Source organism: Pleurodeles waltl, chromosome 2_2 (genome assembly GCF_031143425.1).
Source record: "Pleurodeles waltl isolate 20211129_DDA chromosome 2_2, aPleWal1.hap1.20221129, whole genome shotgun sequence".
Taxonomy (NCBI): domain Eukaryota; kingdom Metazoa; phylum Chordata; class Amphibia; order Caudata; family Salamandridae; genus Pleurodeles; species Pleurodeles waltl.
Window position 1 is genome coordinate 171,387,225 of NC_090439.1, and position 22,493 is coordinate 171,409,717.

A 22,493-nucleotide genomic window follows, 5' to 3' on the forward strand; every position below is an offset into this window, starting at 1 on the left:
ACGCACAGCCGTCCCTGCGTGGAAACTAAAACAACGCATCGACCGTGTGCGGCCCGAGAAATCGACGCACACCCCTTTGTTTCCACGCTTCTCCTCCTCTGTGGCCCTTTGCCGAGATTTTTCACGCAAATCAGGTACTTTGTGCTTGAAAGAGACTTTGTTTGCTTTTAAAAGAATTAAGACACTTTGGGGGTTATTACAACTTTGGAGGAGGTGTTAATCCGTCCCAAAAGTGACGGTAAAGTGACGGATATACCACCAGCCGTATTACGAGTTCCATAGGATATAATGGACTCGTAATACGGCTGGTGGTATATCCGTCACTTTACCGTCACTTTTGGGACGGATTAACACCTCCTCCAAAGTTGTAATAACCCCCTTTATATCACTTTTCAGTGATATCTCTACAATTACCTATTGCATCTTTGATCGTTTTGCCCTGTAAATATCCAGATAAATATTATATATTTTTCTAAACACTGTGTGGTGTATTTTTGTGTTGCTATATAGTTTTATTGTATGAGTTATTGCACAAATACTTTACACATTGCCTTCTAAGTTAAGCCTGACTGCTCAGTGCCAAGCTACCAGAGGGTGGGCACAGGATAATTTGGATTGTGTGTGACTTACCCTGACTAGAGTGAGGGTCCTTGCTTGGACAGGGGGTAACCTGACTGCCAATCAAAAACCCAATTTCTAACAGCAGGGAACTAGATGAATTATGGTCAGCCAATTACAGTAGGGTCATTGGATGGCTGGAAGACAAGGTCGAGGTATGGCGCTCCTTACCACTCTCGTTGACTGGCCGTATAGCCATTGCGAAGATGGTGGTCTTACCCAAATTTCTCTATCTGTTTACCAACATCCCGCTTGTGCTCCCGTTCGAGCTGGCGGCTTGGCTACTCTGAATTTGGAACTTTATTATACTTGCGCACAGGCCCACTAGGCGCATTTTTGGACGCATCCTATAATACACTTACCGTACTTGGCTCTGGAGCAAGACTCGATTTGGCCTGCCCGACTATCTGGAGTGTTATGCGATATGCCTCGCTCTGAGTTGCTGGGCGTGGATACGGTGGCATGTACTGTGTGGGCCTTGTGGGCGCTCCTGCAGTGGAATGGTGACGGGGTGCAGTTCACGCCCTCGGCGCAGATGAGAGACGTTGTGCACCCACATGTATTGGGAGTCAGATGATTAGGCGGGTGTCTATCGGAATTGCAACTAAAGACTTTGGACTCCTGGTACCCTGAGAACTTATTTATCTCTTCTGAGGCAATGCTTCACATGCCTTGTGACACCATGCAGTATCTGCTCACTTACCTTCAGATCAGGGAATCCCTGCGAATAAAGGTACCCCACTTTCCCTGTGGCGCCTCCGGTGAGTCGCATCTTGGAGTTATTGTATAGGTTTTCATCTCCCCGCAGCCTTATTACCAGCTTGTATGTGTGTATGCAGGCAACATCACCTGCGGCATCCTCCACGGCAGGAGAGCAGTGGGAACTGGATGTGGGGGAGACCCTGCCAGATGACGTATGGAGATATTGCTGTGCGCATATGTGGGAGCTCTCCCCCAATTACAGATTACGCCTACTGCATTTTAAATTTCTGCACTGCTTGTATTACACGCCACGCAGTCTCCAGAGGATGGGTGTTCGGTCTGATGACCTATGTGATAGGTGTGCGGCTTAATGAGCGGATTTCCTGCTGCTGTCGTGAGGCTGTGGGGCACTGGTGGGATTCTGAACGGACGTGCTGAATGCTCTAGGGAATATGGTCAGGCTCAAATTACCAAGATCTCCTACATTTGCTCTTTTGGGCTTTATTAGGGAGATCCCCCCTGAGAACAGGAGATTGACTGGGTTGCTCCTGGTGCTGGTGAAGCTCCAAGTGGTGATGTGCTGGGGTAGAAAGCTGGCCCCTTGTTGCAAGGATTGGCTGCGGAATGCTGTGTACTGCCAGGAGCAATTAGCAGCTTATTGGGAGCTGATGCCGCTACTTCTCAACCAAGGGATGTGTGGTTTCCTCTGCGGACCTTCCTTGAACGTGGACAGCAGAATCATGTGTAGATAACTAGTGTTTAGTGTTGCCTGTCTTAATGGCCCCCCTCCCTTCTTCCTCTCCACCCTTTCCCTCTTTATTACCATGAGAATACGCTGGGCTGGCTGGGATTGCTGGGATAGATACGAGGACTTCTCTCTATTTTCCTACCTTTCTTTCTCTCTTTTCTGGCTATCCTTTCTCATCCCTTTGTTTCCCGATTCTGATGGGGCATGTATACTTGGACTATTTGCCTCTTGTAAGCCTACACTTTGTTTGCATTTGCAAGGTATTGTTGGTATTACCGTTATCAGGCACAATGTGTCTGCTCATCAGATTCTAATGTTGATGGGATTTTTATACCTTGTCTTTTGGCTGCTTTGCCGGATGCATTGGTGCTGTCTCTTGTTTTGTGTCATACTACTTTGAAAACGCAATAAAAATAAATATCAAAATAAAAAATAAAACAAATGCTCCTGGTGAGCCTGCAGCACTAATTGTGCCACCCACTTAAGTATTCCTTTAAACATAACTCAGGCCTGCCACTGCAGATCCTGTGTGTGCAGGTTTGAGCTGCTATGTCAGCCTGACAAAATAACCCCTTTGCCAGGCCCAAACCTTACTTTTTAACACACATAAGTCATACCTAAGGTAAGCCCTAAGTAGCCCCAAAGGCAGGGTGAGGTATATTTAAAAAGTTGGACAGGTACTTTTAAAACTCCCAAACTCATTTGTCACTACTGCAAGGCCCATCTCTCCCAATTGTTAACATTGGAAATACCTTATTACATCTAACAAGTGTAATTCACAGCTTATGGAGAAGCCGGATTTTAAACTGCATTTTGAAAAATGTACTTTTTAGAAAGTTGGTATTTTCTTGCCTTAGCCATTTGGTGCCTGCCACCAGTCTCTGATCACATGTCTGGGGTGGGGGGACATCTGGGTGTTTTGTATTCCCTCTAAACAGCCACACACAAAGGGAGCTTAGGAGTGACCTGATGGTCATGGAAAAGTCCATTGTAGGAATTCCGAAGTTCTGCACAAATCTGAGGGCCAAACCAGTGAAAGAGGTTCCTACAGCCTACACAGCCAAGTCAGTCTCTATAGCTACATATGGGGCAGATTTATGGGGGCATGGCAGATATGGGTGGGATCTAGAGGTTGAAAATGCTTTTGTTTTGGAAACTTTTAGTTGTCCCTCAGGGGTGCTCAACTACGTTGTGCCATGTTGAGCTCTCTATACCTTACATTGAAGGCACAATTAAAATGGCTCCCCTTTTGTTATGGAGGGCAAAATGGGTGAGGGAGTCTGCCCCTCTAAACAGTTTGGTCATTAAAGATTGTCTGAACCTTTCACGGGCCCATGAGATTCCCTGGTTTGCGTATGTCACCGGATGAGATTGGGTTAGCTGAGCTGTTTCTATCTCATGCAGTCCTACAAGCATATCTGACTAGATTCCATTTTAAATATATTCCGTTGATGGTGGGATACCCGACAAAATGCAATTCTCATACAGAGCTTCCCCCCGTCCCTGTGATGCGAAATCTTCTCAGGCAACTATGCATATCATGTTTTTCTGCCAGTTTTAGACAACCTCTAAGCATCTCATTCTCCTCCCACTTCTTAAACTATTTAATTTTCGCCAACGTAGGCCAGCACTATTATTTTTGCAGCAGCTGCAGTACCCCTTGGTGTGCTATGTGGTGGCGACCTATATTTGTCAGATAAAATCAGAAAGACACCTCTCTAAAGGTGGGAGTTTTCGCATGACTTTGTCCCTTTGTGACAAAAGCAATTGTACCTGAAGATTTTAGCCTTTTAGTTTTGTTATTGGTTGATTGACTAAATTGCCCCTGATGTGCCATAAGACCAGGATGAGAGAGTGGAGCTTCCCACAGCCTTACACTTACACATGAATAGGCTGTGTCCTGTCCCCACACAAAGGGCTGTAAACCCTCTGTAGTGAGTCTGGAGCCGGGCAGGAAGAGAGGTGCTCTTCAACGGCATCTCCCCCACTTCAGAGGCACAACTGTGTATATGTATTGGATCTCTGACACTACCAACTCAGTGCACTTCTAGACCTGTGAATACTTTGCCAGGAAGAAGGACTGCTGTGGTGCTGAAGGACTGCCACTCTTCTGGACTGCTGCTCTGGAAGAAGTTATTTCTTGCTCTGCTGACTCCCTGCCTGCTGCCCTCCTTGCCTGGATGAGAAGGACTGGACCCTTATCACTTGAACCCAACGCCCGGAGTGAATCCAATAGTCAGCTGACTAGTCTCCTGTCTTTTTAAGTCTCAGGGACATACAAGACTTCAATTTACCTGCTACAGCACCGTGATCCTGGGCCATCTGTGAGTCTTTCCCTGCCAAGTGGTAGCAATACAGTCCTGGGTCCATGGAAGTGAGTATACAGTGCTCCTCCAGCAAGGATCCATGCAGTGGATCTCCATTGACACTGACACATTGCTGCTGCAGCAAGGATCTAGTACATTGCATCGCTGATGGCATGGCACATCACCTCCATCTCCGACACATCTCCAACTTTGTGCACCTCTGGCCGAAGCATTAATTCCATTCTAATGATTGACAATGAAGCATCGCCCCTTCACCTTCCTCCTCTCATCTCCCTCAACATCAATCCAGCCAAGGCTGGCCCCTGCATCCGACCCGTGCTCCATCGTGGTTGGCCTGGACTTTTGGATTTGACCAGGTCTAGCATGACGAGTTAGTTCTGGTTGGCACTTTATGCTCTTAAGGACTACATTTCAGTTTATTCTTTAAGAATACATAACTCTGATTCCACTTACTTGATTTTTGTCTTTTTGTCTTGTTTTGTTCATTGAATTAATCTTAATTTTTCTTACCTCTTGTGGTACCTTTTTGTGTGGTGTTTTCACTGTTTTACTGTTTGAAGTATTGCACAAATACTTTACAATTTGCCTCTTATGTTAAACTTGACTGCTCTGTGCCAAGCTACCAGGGGTGAGCATTGGTCACTTTAGGTTGTTTGTGACTTGCCCTGACTAGGTTTGTGGTTACTGCTTGGACATGGTACATGCCTCTGCCAGCCAGAACCTCACTTTCTAACATTGGGTGATAAAGCAGGGGTAGACTGCCGTATTTTATGGGTGTTCAGCAGAGGCTCTTTATGTATGAGAAAACGCGTTTCCACTGAAAAACAAATAGAAAAGAAAAGAAAACATAGTTCCCCACATTTCTACCCAGCATACTTGGGCCGAAGATCTGCCAAATTCACAATTGTATGCCTAATGGATAGGAAGTACTCCTGACAATGCAAATGTGTGAGGAATGTCATACATACTCTTTATTCTATTATTTGAATTACGATAATTTTGACGAATTTGCCATTTATAGAGAGGAGCGTATGATTTATAGATGTATTTATGTTTTTGTTTTTCAGAAGCAAGCCCTTAGGCCTGATTTATTAAACACAATATTTCATATAATAATATTTCTTGGGTAGTTAATTAGAACCATTACAATCTGACAGACACAGATTCACAATAAATAAATTCCAGGTCAAGAGAAAGTGCACACATTCTTTACAATTGACAGAATAGCAGTGCATGTGGAGGACATGTAAGCTGGCTAAAACAATAAGCCTGACTAACTTACAAACTTGTGGCTATAGACAAAGCCGAAGACCAAGTGCAACGTGTAGAGAAGGTAACTACTTTTGCCTACCAGTGAGGGGCACAGAGATCATTGTGCATGCCCCAAAAAGAAGCTTCCTTAGGGGTTGCTGGCAGGTTAAATTAGACCACAATTTAAAAAAGGCAGATTAATTCAAACAAGGTGCAGAATGAAATATCAAAATGGTAGCAGCAGGTTTTAATAGGCCAGGACTGTCGCCTTCGGGCCGTCCTATGGCAGCTTGTTATTTTCACCCAGGGCTAGCACTTCTGCCACAATAGGTCAAAGGGAAGGAGATCCGCAATAATAATGCGAAATGCCAAGTAAAAGGTAGCAGTGGCGGGCCTGTAGGGTGCTGGACAGGTGGCTTGTATCATGCAGCATAGGGGTGACATTAAAATAACAACAAGCTTATATCATAAAAGCTGTGTACCAGCAGCTGATGAGTTCTAAGGGCACAGTGCAACATGTAAAATAACGACAATGTTACAATAAAATTTTATAAATGGGCACGGAAGTGAAGCAATAAAAAGTTACACATCCCAGCAGTCAGTGACTAAAATATCATAAATATCACAAATAAAAAGATAAGTGTCACTATAATCCAGAGCATTCACCGCAGTTTTTTAAAGCTACCCGTGATTCAAAGAGAATATGAGCCTTTATGGGGGTGGCTCCGGCAGGCAATCCAATAAGGGGTGCAGGCTGATACCTCTTGCTGGGGCCACCAGGCGGCAGAGTTTCTGAAGCTACATACTCAACCAACAAAATATTCAAAGCAATGTTCCCAGGGTTGAGGGCATCAATAATGGCCCTCCAGCATGATTGAATGCCAAGTTTGTTCAATTTCCGCATGAGGAGAGATTTTGGTTCCTCAAGTAAAGCATGGCCACTGCAGATGATGTGTTCAAAGGATTCATCATTCAGACCATACTCCCTGCATGTTATTGATTCAGAAGGCCTGCGCCACCTTGCTAAGGGGCATATTTACAAGGAAGTGGCGCAGCGCTGCACCAAAATTGCCACTGCCCTGTGTCACTTCAGAAACACAGAGTTGCACCGTATTTGCAAAAATGCAGCACACCCCTGTGTTTCCCCTTGCGCTGGCGCTTAATCTATCTGCCAAGCTGCAAACGCAAACACTCTTGCATCATAGTGCAAGGGTGCCTGCGTTGCAGGGATCATTGTCTATGGGCAGGAAGGTGTCCCTTCCTACACATTAGCGATCAATAATGGTGAGTCCTAATTGTGCTGCAGAATGTGGCACACACAGAAGTAGCAAATCGTCATTATTTTATGATTGTTTATGTGCAGGAAGAGACACATTCCTGCACATAAACAATCATTAATAGCCTTTTGCTCTTTCTATGTGTGCTGCAGAATGCAGGACAAAGAAAACGCAAAAACAAGGAGAAATAAAAGTATTTCTCCTCGTTGTGCCATGCAAACGCCACTCCTGGGGTGGTGTTAGTTTTTGGCGATGCCTCAGATTTACGTTTTCTTGTCTATCTGGGGCAGTGTCAAAAAGCATTCGGTGTTCCATGGATAGGCCCACTACAACACCTATTGCACGCCTCTCTGCCGCAGAAAACTGTGTCGTGGGGGCAATATTTACACAAAAAAAATAGCTTAACATTACCTTCCAAATATGGCACAGAGCACAGCCCCACAAGAGAATCACAAAAAGTGATGCTAGGGCGTGGAAATATGCCCCTAAATATTTTAGGAACGGAAATTCCCCAAGACTGAAAGTCTGAGAGCAATGAATCTTAATTTTATATGAATTGCAATACCCTGGTCACACCAGAAGCTATTAGAGATCACACGTGATTTTACATGTTTATATTCTGCAAAAACGTACCTTCTCATGAAAACGTTTTTTGTGAGGAAAAATAAATGTTTTTTTTTTTTTTTTAAAGGAGTTGCTTTTGGAAAATATTGGCTAAGTTAGGACGCCAGTGTCTTCCACCGCTAATTCTGTAAGATTTATTGTTTCACTCCAACATAGCGGTTCCAACGCGACATACAAAAATAATCCCTCATTAATTTTATGCCCTCATTCCGAGTGGCCTCTTGATTTCCATGAGGCCAAGAATAATGAGAGCTACAGGAACATGACAAATATGATTATTTTTCACACAAAGATTTCAGTTGCTGAGAGCAGTCAAAATCATCCTGTGAAAGTACATTGAAAAATGAAGAATTACTGGAGGAATCAGAACTGGACTTACTGGTTTTTCGTCAGTGCCTCATTTACTAGTGAACTAGTGCCCCCCAATATCGATAACTCAGAGAGTACCAGCCCATTCGCTGGGCCACTCATAACAAGGGCCATAAATCAGGCATTGATCTATATGAAAAAAGCTTCAAATGATCAGGAAAGTTTATTTCTTGAACATATTGGTCATGATTCGATATGAGTCAAACACACGGCAACCCGCATTCATTGTCTGTGGTTGTCACACCTGCACAGTGCACTAAGTTGCTTAACTACAAACAAAAAGAGACAGACCTTACATTAGTATCCGGGAGGCTTGACGTCTTATTAAGATTAACGAAAGGTTTCTCTTCTTTCGGAACCTATGAGGAAAAGAGATTTGATTTGTAAAAACAAGAGACATCATTTCCAAGAAAACATAAATATCGAGTTACAGGGGCTGCCATAAGCAAGATCAATGTTGTCTTCTGGCCTAATCAGATTTTGGTTTGCTCTGAAGTTGGGGGAATTTGGCCAGCTACAGCTGCATCAGACACATTTGTGTCGATTTCTTCGGTAAGATATGTGCTTTGTTCTTTCAAAGTATTTTTTACTATGCAAATAGTCAATTATACATATGGCGATGCGGTAAATTCACCAGTGCACAGTTACCACATATGACAGCTGTAATTCAAGTATCTCAAGCCAAAGAGATTGTGTCATGGTGCATCAGTAAGTATTTGATGTGGGGCGCTGATGGGGCACAGAATACAAAGCACAGTGAAATAGTATGCATGCCAAAACGTGAAGTAAAGAAAACAGATAAAGCATACATTAAAGTAACAAACTTAGGCCCATATTTATACTTTTTAGCGCTGTATTTGTGACACTTTTTGACGCAAAAGCAGCACAAACTTACAAAATGCAATTGTATTTTGTAAGTTTGCGCCGCTTTTGTGTCAAAAAATGATGCAAATGCAGTGCTAAAAAAGTAAAAATATGGGCCTTATTTTCTGCCGAACATCCTAGAATCCGACATCAGGGTCTGTATTACTGTGGGATAAAGCATCTCACAATAGGGCATCCGGTTAAAAAAAAAAAAAAAAAACACGTACCTACGGTTTATTCATAGATAAATTGCAGGCCTGCCCACCCTGGCTTAGGTCTTAGGAAAGCAGTTAAACACCTCAGGGCCACTATATTTTAGGACCGCATCAATAGGAACTCGCCTGGCCAAGGGTGGACACTGCCTTTCGGTCAACCTGGAATAAGACGTATCATTGACAACAGAACTGCCTTATTTTATATAGAGGAACATTCCACACTCAGTAATGACTCTTCACTTAGGCAAAAATCTCCTCAGTGGTCCTCAAAATGACCTGGTATTTTCAACATAGAAGATGTTAGCAACCTAATTTCCGCTATTATCTCATTCCAGTATTAAGGCAGGAATGTGTGGTACCTCGGATGCCTCCTACTGGCATCAATGGGCAGTAGTGTGTGGCCCTTAGTTTTGTGGCAGCCCTACTGCGACTATAACAAAGCTAATGGCCCAACCTCAGTTCAAAGACCAGATCGCAGGCCATCAGCATTGGTACTGCCTTTACTGGCAGGCCTTGCATGCTGGTTATAGGACGGCTAAAAATAGAGATCTTTCAATATACAATGTGAATGCAAATGCTAGTGGAAGAGGGGCACAACAGCTTTTGCTGAACTGGTGGCATTCAATAAAACAGTCCCAGTCCATTGAAAGCTATCCCATGGTCCATGCCCTCTTCCTTCTCTAGGCTAGGCTGTAATATGTCAGTTTCAGCATGATGTCGGCAGACATTAGCCTCAGCCAATAAGGGAAGGGATTCGGGACTGGGCAGCTAAGGTCATGTTGCTCTAATCTCCAGTCTGGGGCCTGACCCGGACACTAGAGCTGTGTGGGAACTACTGGACCATGGAGGAAGGTAGCTACTTACTGTAGCTTTTCTACTACACTAACAAGCAGTGTACTGTGGCCACCCACAACTCACCCCTTCCCTGCTCCGTCCATGGAGATCACATCAGCTTCAGCTGAAAATCTATGCAATAAGGAAGTAAGAAGAGGATAAAGTGCAAGTTGCTGTGTGTGTATGTGTATGCTTTTGTGTATGATGTCTAAGGGAGGGTATTTCTTCAGACTTTATTTGACCTTGAGGAGCTCTCTGTATTAGGGGTGACTTGCGATAAAGTTACATCTTCCTCACCCATGCAGCTACCTCCATCCTTTTCTCCCTCCTCCATTACCTGACTGAGTGTAGTGGAATTAATAGCCTCCTGGAGAGATAGTGCATTACTTAATGCCTTCAGTCAAAGTCAGGTAGAGCCCTTAATAATTCTTCACTAATCTCCACTTGCTGGTTTCAAAGGCCCTGCTACGCCCGTGGCAGTTTTTACCAACTTAGAATTCTGCATACTGTGTCTATGAGTTGAAGTTTTCTCTTTATGAGATGTGTTAGAACGTGTCTGGAAGGCACATATTTTGGCTTTCTGAGAATGAGGCGTTGAGCCCACTATTGCTGAATTTGCCCATCAAGAGTGTATCCGCCACATGGTAGATCCTTGATGCAGTTATTTCTTAGTAGAGTCCAGCCATTCCATCAAATGGTATTGCATTGCATCCTAGTGCCAACAACACACACTTCAGGCATGACGAATGGGCTTGGTATAGAGGAACCTGCCCAGAGACCCTCAACCAGGTAGCAAAAAAGGTCCCTGTCCCAACTCCTTGTGGCAGAGTACCACACTTACCATTGTGAGAAACCTGGCAGCTCACCAACGAAGCCCTCATTAAGGCACAGTCTTCAGCAGGCTTTAGCCAGTCCTTCACATGAAGTATAAGCCACAAACAATTCACACAGACTTCAGTACAGACATCGCAGCAGTTGCTACTTGAAGACCTCAAGATCTAGGATTTCACAAATGGCAACTAGTTTGTTCAATGCTCTGAGACCTGCACACCAGCATCTGAACACTATCAGCACATTCTCAGACGTGCAACTCTTGGGGAGCTCGCTTCTCTCAGTGTTAGTGGCTCACAGCGGAGCCAATGTAGCGGGGTGGAGGTCCCTGGAGTGCACTAGCAGTGGATCTTGTGAGCTCCGCCCGCTGACTCCAAAGAAAGCTGCGCGATACAGAGAGTAAATTGGAGGAAATGGAAAACTATGCCAGGAGATCGAATCTATAGTTTGTAGAGGTACAGGAAGGAGCAGAGAACACAGGTAGCTATCAGAACACACTCCAATTTATGGAGTCATTAATCAAAATATATATTTTGGAAGATGCCCCAATGGATTTTACTACTATGAGGGCCCATCGGATCCCTGCTCAGTGCCCATTAAATCTAGGTTCTCCCGTACTGTTATCATAAACTTCACAGTCTAATGCATGAAGGCATGCATATTTTCAATGGCCATTCAAATAAGAGCATTTATGATGTCTTATAAGGTGCAGATTCGTGCCTTCTCAGACATGTCTGCCACAGCGGCTCATAGGTGGAAAGACTTTATAGGTCTCCTCGGACAATTTAAAGCTGCTGGGGCACACGCCTCACTAGTGCAATAGTTGAAACTCAAGGTCTTCTTTAAAAGCAATTTCACTTGAGTATGTCTCTAGAAGAGGCCCAAGGTCTACCCCAAGAAGTGCAAAGCTGAACGCTTTTTATTGGATTCCATTATTGTTTGTGTTCCTCATGATCTGTGGTAGTCAGCAGGGATGTGATGGTTTTTTTTTCATTGGAGTACAGCTTGGTGCAGTAACAGCACCTAATTAGAAACCGATATGGCAGGGGTAGGTATGGTAGTTAATAGTCCCGTCAGGGTGGGAGGGTCACTAAGTGTGTAGTATGCACTATGTTTTGGGATTGCAGAGAGGGGGTGGGGAGCACAGGGGCTCATATTTGTTTGGGAAAAGCAGGTGCACAAGCTCAAGAACTCCTTAAGAAAAAATGGAAGGCAAAAGGGCCATGCTAGCCCATGGGGTTGGAGCAGCCTGTCTAGTTTTCCAGAAGGCTAGATGCAATAAAGAACTTAAGGCATGAAATAGGGAAATTGATTAATGAGCGGCAATACTAGGTGCATTTCTTCCACTGCTAATGGTGTTTTAAATGGGCAGAAATATGGGACCATATTGAATTGGCTGACCTCATTTAGCCCAGAAGTAATCTTTCTAAAGGAGACCAAAATCAAAGATAGTAGCCCCAGGATCGCCCTGCCAAAAAAAGACGCACATGCACACTGTGCATCAGCCAGAATAGCCATGCGCAGAGTGGCAATATATTTGGCAAGGTCCATAGATTGGGATGTGAGAGATGTAGTGAGGGACAAGCAGAGGAGGTGGATTTAGAAGGTGAATGCACAAGATTCTACTTCAACTTGGTTAATAACTATGGCTCGATAGCAGTTGATGTATGTGGCCTGAGGGATCTGCACAGTTTAGCCATGGGGCAGAAGGGTCCATGATAATTGGAGGCAACTTTAATTTTATTCAAGTTCTGAAGTTAGACACCGCTAATAAGACCAAAAAGCAATTAAAACCCACAACTACATTGATTCATGCCTCTATTAAACATGATTTCTATCTGGTTTATCCTTGGCGAGTGGACCATTCTGGTATGGCGCAATGTGCATGTTTTTCTTGCCAACTTAATACTGCCTCACTACTTGACTATTTTTTAATGTCACAGTCTCTTAACTGGAGGAATACAGACATACTGGCCAATACCTTTTCAGATCATTCCATGATATGTATTTATTTAGAGTTTTTAGAGCTAAATATGCAGACCAAGGTGGCAGTTCAATTAAGCTCTCTTGGTGGACCAGGACCGGTTGCTGGCGATGCGTATGTTTATCAGGGAGTTCTTTGAAATTAGTCAGCAGACAACCTCTGTCTTTGTAATATGGGAGGCTTTTAAAGCAACATTTTGTGGCCAGGTGATTGTGTATATATCTAAAAGAATACAATATGCAGCATCCAAATACAGGAGCTACAGTCGGCTGTCAATGTAGCTCAGGGGGGCTTTGGCAGGGCAAGATTGGCTGAAAACGTAAAGCTAAAAGAGCAGCTAGTAGCGCCCAAGCGCAATATAGGAGACTTTTTCACCCATGAGGAGATTAACAATTAAAGGACCTAACAGTAACAGCACTATGAGGAGAGCCAGTTAGTTAGTAGGCTCCTTGCTTGGTCCAAGCGGATGAAGCAGGACTAGCAACGCATTCTAAAGATTGAAAATCGTCTTTAATACAGTCCAGGGAGACAAAAAAGAAATAGCAAGAGTGTTTCTTCGACTTTATTAAAATGTCTATGAAAGAGCCCAAGCAGTTTCTAGGGTTGAGTCTTGAACAGTTTTTTTTGTTCCGTTAGTCTCCCTCAATTGTCCTTGGACTAGAAAGATAGTGTTCTAAAGTGTATTTCTTTATGAGAGGTGGCAGCCGCCTTGCAAAAATCCCTACTGCTAAAGCAAGCAGTAGCAATGGAATTCCAATTGAGGTATATAAGGTGTTTGCAAAAGAATTGCTTTTATTCTTGACAAAACTATTGAATTCAATTAGGGAGGGAACGCAAGTGCCATCTATTTTCAAGGAGTGAGTGGTAGCCATTTTAAAAAAAAAATACGGCCCAAAATGTCTGCTTAGTGCAGAATATAAGCTGATTGCAAAGGCCTGGGCATCACACATCATTACTATAGGCCAAACTGTGGTTCACAAGGACCAGTATGGATTTCTGCCCCATAGATTGATGGCTGCAAATATACATTTTTTGATTCAATCAATAGTATTTTTTTCCTCCATCTATCAAGAGGCAGCTGTGATTATAATGTTCGATGCCGGAAATGTATTCGACCTGATGAAATGGGATGCCTTGTTTTTTACTATGGGTAGTTTTGGTTTCCCACATTCAATTATCAAAATGTCCCAGAATTTATGTCAGGGTGCTGAGGCACGAATTATTACAAACACAAAAGACTGTGGAACTGTTAGAATTAATAGAGACACCGGCCAGGGCTACCGGTGTCACCTATCCCCTTTGCCTTGTTCATCGAGCATCGATGACGATATGATTCTTTACTTGAAAGCTGATGAGCCCCGTATCGAAGGGGCCATGTACATAATTCAAGAGTATACGAGGATAGGGGGGTTTAAAATCAATCCCAGTAAAACCAAGACTGTATTTAATGCCCCACCTACGGTGCTGCCTTTAGATCTGCAGCACCTGTATAAAGCACTACGCCCAATATGTTACCTAGGGATCTATGTAACAAATACACTTTCCAAATTGTTCCAGCTGAACTACAAAACTATGTTGGATAAGACAAAAACTCTACTGGCTAGATGAACTTTTCTTCAACTTACAATAATAGGCATATCTTCACTAATGAAATTGCCTATTTTGCCTCTATTTTTATTTCTTTTCCCTAATCTTCCCATTAAAGTAAACAAGTTTTTTTTTTTTAAGAACTAGATTCAGATTTGTGGGGAATGGTAAAATCGTAAGGGTGAAATACTCTACTCTCCAGCTTAATAGAGATCAGGGTGGCTTGGCCTTACCGCGTTTCTTTTCATATTATCATGCCACGCCGGTTGGATATCACTGTTCGGAGGGGGAAGGACTCTGGAGGGCTTGATAGTTTTTTTTATCTCGCCAGAATGACTCTAGTTTCTCAAATTAATTTACCTGCTTTCTTATAAGTGGCTAGGCTACCTAAAAGGACAAGGCATAGAGTGATAGCAGAAACAGCACATGGCTTAAAGGGTGTTTTTAAGGCAAAACAGTTACCGACCTGCCATAAGTTTGTGCGGCTCTGGGACTGTAAAGTTCTAGGTTTAAACATGAATATAAGCCAGTGCTTCATTTCTGGAAATCTCAAGAGCATTGCATGGGTGACTTTTATGTTGCCAGTAGATTGTTTGCTTGGGTCGGAAACGAAACAACGCTTAGGGGCAGGGTGTCCTTGTTACTGGCATAATTTCTTGCAGATTACAGGATTTTTGTCAACTAATTGCCAAGAGATGAACGAATAGAGCCAGGCTCTTCTTTAGCTATTAAAAATCTAGCTAACAGGGATAGGTAACTGGTACAGGGCTCTGAGGAAACACTACCGTATGTTTCTGATTTCAGATTGTTTAAACAAACTTGAAAGGGAAATTGGGTACAGGATCACTACCGGAGAAAGGGAAACTATCTCCACATTGGGGATACGTTCCTCAGGGCAGCTAATTAAAACAAGCATTTACAATGCAACGGGTCTCGCGTTTGCTCATGTTAGAACTGATCGCGTTGTAAACTCCTAACCCGACTTTTCACCTATCGGACAAAAGTGCATTTGTGTACACAACCCGAAAAAGTGAAATTAACTATGTAAAGCGATTGACTTCTGCCAAGCGAGATCGCGCTCGTAAATTAGAGAAAAAGAAGTCCACGAGCCTGATGGAAAACAGCGAGCCTCGCATGTTTTCAGTACTTGGTCGCTGCGCTCGAGGAGGGCTTGCCACCGGAAAAGGCATGACGTATGCTTGCCTTCGACTAATGAAAGCAAGCAGATTTTATTAGGCAAGCCCACGAACCAATAAAAAACACTGACGTGAAGTTGACAGAGCTCCAAGCCCTTTTCTAAATACAAAAGCGTCTCGTTGCGATACGCATGCGCGAGCGCATGCAACACAGGCTCGACCCTAAAAAATGTGTTTCCTCTCGAGATGGATGGCATACTACATCCCACACGTGATACACACAATATTCCCAGCTATCCCCGACCAGTATTTTAGGTGTGCACGAAATAACAAAGGGGACTGTTTGCATATATTTTTCCTTTGCCCCAAATCGTTTCAAATCTAGAAGGATATATTTCGAGTCCCACGCAAATGTTTACAAACTATGATTACACCTGAAGCCATGCTAGTCCTATTTGGGGTACCATATACAACTCAGAAACTACACAAATATGTGCAATATTTTAAATCAGATGCCTTACTAGTTGCTCAATCCTTGCTACTCCAGTTCTGGGGGTGCACTAAAGTCCCAACAGTTAAAATCTGTCTCGACAAGTTGAAGAGAACCAGAGCCTTTGAGGAGGCATATGCTTGCCGGGTTGGAAATATTAAACAGGAAAATTCCCTTAGGTGTCTTTATGTCCTTCTGCAGCATCATTTAAATGCATTATTCCATCGACCACATCCTCCTATAACATGATTAACTTTTATTGATTCAATTATGATCCTCCATAAGTAACTTAATGTACAGTGAAAATAGTCATAGCCAACACGTTTCGTCCCAAAGGACTTGTTCAGGGCTGGGGAGAATACTGTTACCATGGTATTCTGTTATTCCAGCGTTCCGGAGCTCAACACAAGATGTGCATTTTATCCACACAAACTGTTGCTGCCCAATTTCTCATTCACTGCTCTTAATTCAATTATATCAGGCACCGCCAATTCTGCTTGTTTACGGAGGAGAAAACCGGTCTAGTTAGTGCTGCGACTTACTCTTCTGTTGGTACTAGCTTATTTTGAAGGATCAATTCCAATTGTAATTGTGTGTATAACAAAAGCACGCTGCACTCGGAAAGCTAAGCGTATCTGAAATTTTCATTATAGCGCCGAAGGTTATTAAAAAACACTGACACGTTTCAAACTACATGGTCTTGGTCCATGACTTAAGGGAATTTTCCCTCTTCTATAATTGGATACATATTAGTGCTGAGTCTTATTTCGTAATTATAGCACCGTGAAATTTGGTGATTGAGGATTAGGGGTTGGCTTTCTAGACTCGTGCACTTCTTGACCATAGTTTTTGACATTCATGACATATATAATTGTAGGAAGAGGTGCGACAGTCCTTGCCTCGGCCCCAGAGTTTTTGTATAAAATATTAAAAAGGTATACAGCTGTTTTGGCACCTTTCCTAGCTCTTGAGAATGATACAATTTAGAAAAACATTTCTCCATACTTACTGTGCATATATACAATATATACGATTTGGGCCCTTTTACGTAATGTACTTCAATTTGATTGGCACTGTTGCTCTTTCTTTGCATTTATGCTGCTATGTTGTTTTTATAGACAATACTGTATAGAATAATTCCTCACTAAGGGCTATGAAATGGATTGTGCAATACTAGAGCCATCAGATGGGAGTGGGGGTGAATTTAGGATTCTTTTTCACCTCATAGACAGCCCTGTTTTTTATGACAATTTATTTTTTCTTCATTGTAGGTATTCAAGATTTGCTCCACAATATTTACATAACCTGTTCCAAGGCTGCTCTCAAGGTTTAAACACTGGTTTCATGGCTGGTCGACAACTGGCTACAAACACACACTATTTAGCAGAGGCTCTTGATTATTTCACGCTAATAAAGTCCCTGCTATTATTCTTTTGCTGGACACAGAGAAAGCTGTTGATTTGGTTGTTTTGGACACGCTTTATAAAATTTTATCTAGTTATAAGGTACCCACTCAAGTTATTTCTTTAATTCAAAGGCTGTACTCAAACGCTGAGGCTAATATTATTATAAACTCAAAGTCTGTTGGACAGCTTCAAATACAACGAGGGACTAGACAAGGGTGCCCGTTATCCCCTATTTTATTTGCCCTCTTTATTGAACCACTCGCCATTAAAATTAGACAGAATAGTCAGATTCAGGCACCGTTAAAATCAATGGGAAAGATTAAACTTTATGCAGATGATATTATTCTGTTTTTGGACATAAAACACTCTTCTCAGGAAGCGGCCTTTAATTTATTTAAAGAATTTCAGCAAATCGGTGGCTATAAGATTAATAGGACCAAGACCGACATCATTCTTTGTGGTACTACTCCTAATTGTCTTCTTCCTGAATTAAGAGAATGCGTAAATCCCAACCCAAAAAGATACTTGGGGGTTTATTTTTCGGCCAATATAAGTGATCTCTATGAGCTGAATTTCGCACCTTTACTTCAGAAAACTCAGGCTTGACTGACTCGTTGGAGGCCTCTCCCTCTCTCTATATTAGGCCGCATTGCATTAATTAAAATGTCAATTTTACCACTTTTCGATGTCTTGTTTGCGGCTATTCCGTGTGTTTAAACGCAACCTTTTTTTAAAAACTGGAATCCCTATTTCGCTCGTTTATCTGGCAGAACCGAAAGGCTCGAGCCGCTTTGAGTATACAGTACGCCGATAAGGAGAAGGGGGGGACTGGCCTTACCCAATTTCAAAGATTATTATTATGCATTTTTTGCACACTATTATGCTAGCTTTAAATTAGAATACTCCGTGGGCTCTAAGTTTTTTACTGATTCTCGGGTACTAATATGCAGAGAGCATAATATTCGGAACCCAGCCCTTTTGACCAAATCGCCTAAAAAAGTTCGATATAAAATTCTTAAATGGTTTCTCAAGAAGTAGTGGATTTTTTTAGAAAATATTCAATCCCTTCTGTACATTTTGACACTCCACTCTCACAGATTTCTCTAGGTTCAGGGACTCAGCTTAACGAAGTCATGGTGAAAAGGTGGGAGCGCGCTAGATTTAGTAAAATTGGAGATTTTCGTGTTGAGGGTAACTGGGAAGCCCCATGGAAAATCATGATCACAGTCAACAATGATCTTTTGCTGGTCAGATCCTATAATATTTTGCTGCAGGTTTTTAAAGACTTGGATATTAATTCTATCATTAATGCCCAATCGTTGGTAACAGAATTAGTTACACCTTCGCGGATAGGGAATGCAGGGGCATGGAGAAGGCTCTTGGCAGAAAGGGTTAAAGTGGATCTGGGGATAAGAGCTCAGATGAAATGGGTTAGTCAGGAGGGCATGGTGGTCTCAAGTGATTACTGGGAGACTATTAACCGCCTAAATTTCTCCGTGCTACGAGGGGCTAATTGGCATAGAATGATCTTTTTTAGTAAATGGTTGTTGTATCGAACCCCGCAAGCCCTATCTCGTATGGGGATCGGCCATCCTAATATGTGTTTTTGGTGCAAGGAAATAGGGGTGGCAGGCTGGATACATACGATTGCGACATGCTGATGTATACAGAGATACTGGGAAGGGGTTTTTGCAATTTTAACATCCATTGTGTTGGTACCCATATCTCAGAGTATTTGCTTGTTGAGCTTGGGCTATGATCCCGAGGCAAGACTCTCCTCTCGATTGGAGAAGCTCGTATTTATAGCCACTGTGGTGGCTAGGTCACTGTTGCTGAGAAACTGGCGGTCTGAATTATCTCCTACTAGTCAAGGATGGTATAATAGGATGGTTCAAGTTAGACTTCAGGAGATGAGATATGCTAGTAGAATAGGTAATGTTAAAAAGTTCTCTCTAATCTGGGGAAATTATTTCTTAGACAAGCTTGATTGATCTTTTTTTTCTTTTGTTTCATTTTGTGAAAGTGACAATGTATCTTGTTGTGTAATGATGTTAAAAAAAAGAGAAAAAAAAAAAGTTTAAGCACTACATGTATCTTAATTCGATTTGAACTTTTTCACCCCAGCACTTTCTTTGTATTTTCTAACTGCTATGCTGCTTCTATACATGGAATGGCTGTTTTCTGCTGCACTTTTCCATTAAAGTATTCAATGCAGCTAAGTATTTGTTAACACTCTGCCTTGCTCGATTATTACGGTTCTACCTACTCATTCAATAAAAGGATAAAAAAATGAAAAGAAAAATCATAAGGGGAGCTTAACCAAAGAGGGGCTCACTCTGGGTACTGCAGTCTGCCACAGAGGCATTTGAGGCAAATGTGCCCATGGTGTAATGAGATCGATTGCACTCCCACTGAGCTCCCATCAAAGTGAGGAGCCAGCAGCTCCCTAGACTTTACTCAAGATGATGCTGCACCCTCTCAGGCAGGAGCTGCATCGAGGATCCTGCGTTACTTTACTGGTGGTGTTCCGTTTTTTACTTTGATGACTTTGCAGAGTAAGACGGTGCATTCTATCCTCTCAAGGTATCGGGAGCAGAAGAATTGCACAGCATCTCTTTATCTCTTACCTGGGCAGAGTTCCCCATATTTAAACACCTAGAAGGGCTGTTTGCTAGTACGGTCTTTTGATTCTTTGGCTTGTCTTCTGTAATCAAAGTGTCGCTCCTTTTGCCCCTCAATCAATGACACTGTCTTTATGACTGCATATTCGGCATTGTCAGGGTTACAGGGTAGAATTTGTTCATAGCTTCTAACGTCCTCATAGCCTCAAGACTTTAGGATTATACCAATTGCTGAGTAAAAGCATCCAAGGGAAGAGGAGAATCAGTTCGCTGAATTTTCTATAAACTCATCCCTATTGCTGAAATTAAAGTAGGTTTCAAGTCTGAGGTCTATGTCAAACCTGCTCACTATTTATCAGTAAAACACATCAATGTGTAAAGCATGTTATAGGGAGAGAACAAAATAGTTTATCAATCCAGTATTAGGTGTATGCCTCTTAATGTGGAGAAGGAAGGAGGGGATAGTGTTGGTGGTAGATGGAAGATTTTCAATGTGGTGGTAACAGACTTGAAAGAGACAACATCAGAAAGAGTTATAGTTATAAAAACTGACCTCCCCTTCCCCTATTTAACCAGCCATTGTTTCAATCCCTTTAGAAAAACTTAGCCTCTTTGCCAGAAACAGCTTCTCTTCAATCGTCTAATGATACAAATATACCTAAAAATACTGACATTGCTTTCCAACTTAGAAGCCATCTTCTAGATCCAACTGTTGAGACCAGAGATAGTCCATTAGAGACAGATTGGAGACAAATCTAGACAAATCTAAGAGGCAAAAGAGGAAAGGGCCTAATTGAAAAAAATAAGGAAATTATTCCTTATGCCTGCCCCGACATAAACCGTTGTTGCTCTAGATCTAAAAAGAGAGAGAACAACAATTAACAGCTCCTTTTCTTCCACGCATTAACCCTGAACAGCTGACTCAAAACACACAGAATATCAGTTCTAATGGATCATAATAAATTATGAGGGCTACCCTTTTCATAAGAAGATCAGTTAAATCAGTTGGTGATTAAACAGTGGGAGGACCTCATCCACAGATCACATGAGGCTTCACTAAAGTGTTTTTGACTCTACAAGCCTCACTCCTCAGGAGACAGCAATGAAAATCAGACATAGTGCACCATATCCTCTTTCCCTTAAAAGGGTGTCAACAGAAAGGCCTAGATGTTTGAACCTGTCACACAATCCAGTGCACACCAAAAGTTGCCGACTGCATTGGGTGACAGGAGGAGAGCTGACAAGCCCTATCCTGCTCTCTCCTCAGTGTTGGCGCACACTCAGACTGCTGAGTGCCACACACACACTTGTGCATCATAGTGCAAATGTGTCACTTGGGGGGGCATGGCTGATCGGGCCAACATGGCAGACGCTTAGTATCAGAGCTCCGTCAAGGCCTTAATTAATCCTGAGTAAATCAACATCCTCCAGGGTGCTAAGAGTGCGATCCTGAAGCTGCGGATTCGGGTTGGCAGTTGGGACCACCGGGTCGAGAGGAAGAGCAGCAAGACGAACCCATACGACTGGGACCCAACACAAGTGTGATCCCGAGCTGGGCCGGGCCAGGGTTACGAAGCGTGAGCAGCGTTGGGCAGAGGCGAGGAGAGCCGGACCCTGGTGGATGACCCCGGGTGAGTCTTAGGCTACGTGTTGCTTGCTGCAGATGAGACGTGGGGCTCCCTTGGCGGCTCCCGGGGGAGCGACGACCCGGCTGCCGAGACCTGCGGAGGGAGGCCGGTGGGATCCAATAAAACTCAGCATCTTCCCAGAGCCGGGGATTCGATCTTGAAAGTGCAGAGCCGGGCTGGCCGCCGAGACCACCAGGCCGAATGGAAGAACTGCAGTGACGAATCCGGGTGACCTGGACCCGGCGAGCGTGTGGGCCCGGACTGGGTCGCTCCGGGGTTACGAAGCGCGAGCAGCGCTGGGCAGAGAAGAGGAGAGCCGGGCGACAATGAGTGACCCCGAGTGCGGCTAAGGCTGAGGCTACGTGCTGCTTGATGCGACTGGGGCAGGGAACTCCCCTGGTTACCTCCGGGGAGCGACGACCCGGCCGTCGAGACCGGTGGAGGGAAGCCGGCCAGGAAGGTCCCGGCTGGGCCGGACCAGAGTTACGAAGCACGAGCAGCGTTGGGCAGAGGTGAGGAGAGCTGGACGCCGGTGAGTGACTCCAGGTGAGGCTGAGGCTACGTGCTGCTTGCTGTGGCGTAGAACTCCCCTGGTTGCCTCCGGGGGAGCGACGACCGGGCTGCCGAGACAGGTGGAGGGAAGCCGGTCAGGAGGCCCAGGCTGGGCCAGACCAGAGTTACGAAGCACGAGCAGAGTTGGGCAGAGATGCGGAGAGCTGGATGTCAGTGATTGCCTCCAGGTGAGGCTGAGGCTATGTGCTGCTTGCTGCGTCAGAGGCGTGGAACTCCCCTGATTGCTCCCGGGAGGGGGCGACGACCCGGCCGCTGAGATCGGCAGAGGGAAGCCCACCGGGAAGGCTCCAGCTGGGCTGGACCGGAGTTACGAAGCACAAGCAGAGTTGGGCAGAGGTGAGGAGAGCCGAGCGCCAGTGATTGACTCCGGGTGAGACTGAAGCTGCATGCTGCTAGCTGCAGATGAGT

At 43.8% G+C, this 22,493-nt stretch overlaps 1 protein-coding gene across 1 annotated transcript in view; it reads right to left on the reverse strand.

Moving 5' to 3' along the window:
* LOC138281289 (band 4.1-like protein 4B) overlaps positions 1 to 22,493 on the reverse strand; it is a 908,094-nt gene that overhangs the window by 687,020 nt on the left and 198,581 nt on the right. The window contains exon 3 of the mRNA XM_069219594.1: positions 8,208 to 8,275. Within this exon, the coding sequence (XP_069075695.1) occupies positions 8,208 to 8,275 (68 nt within the window). The remainder of the gene's footprint in view (positions 1 to 8,207; positions 8,276 to 22,493) is intronic.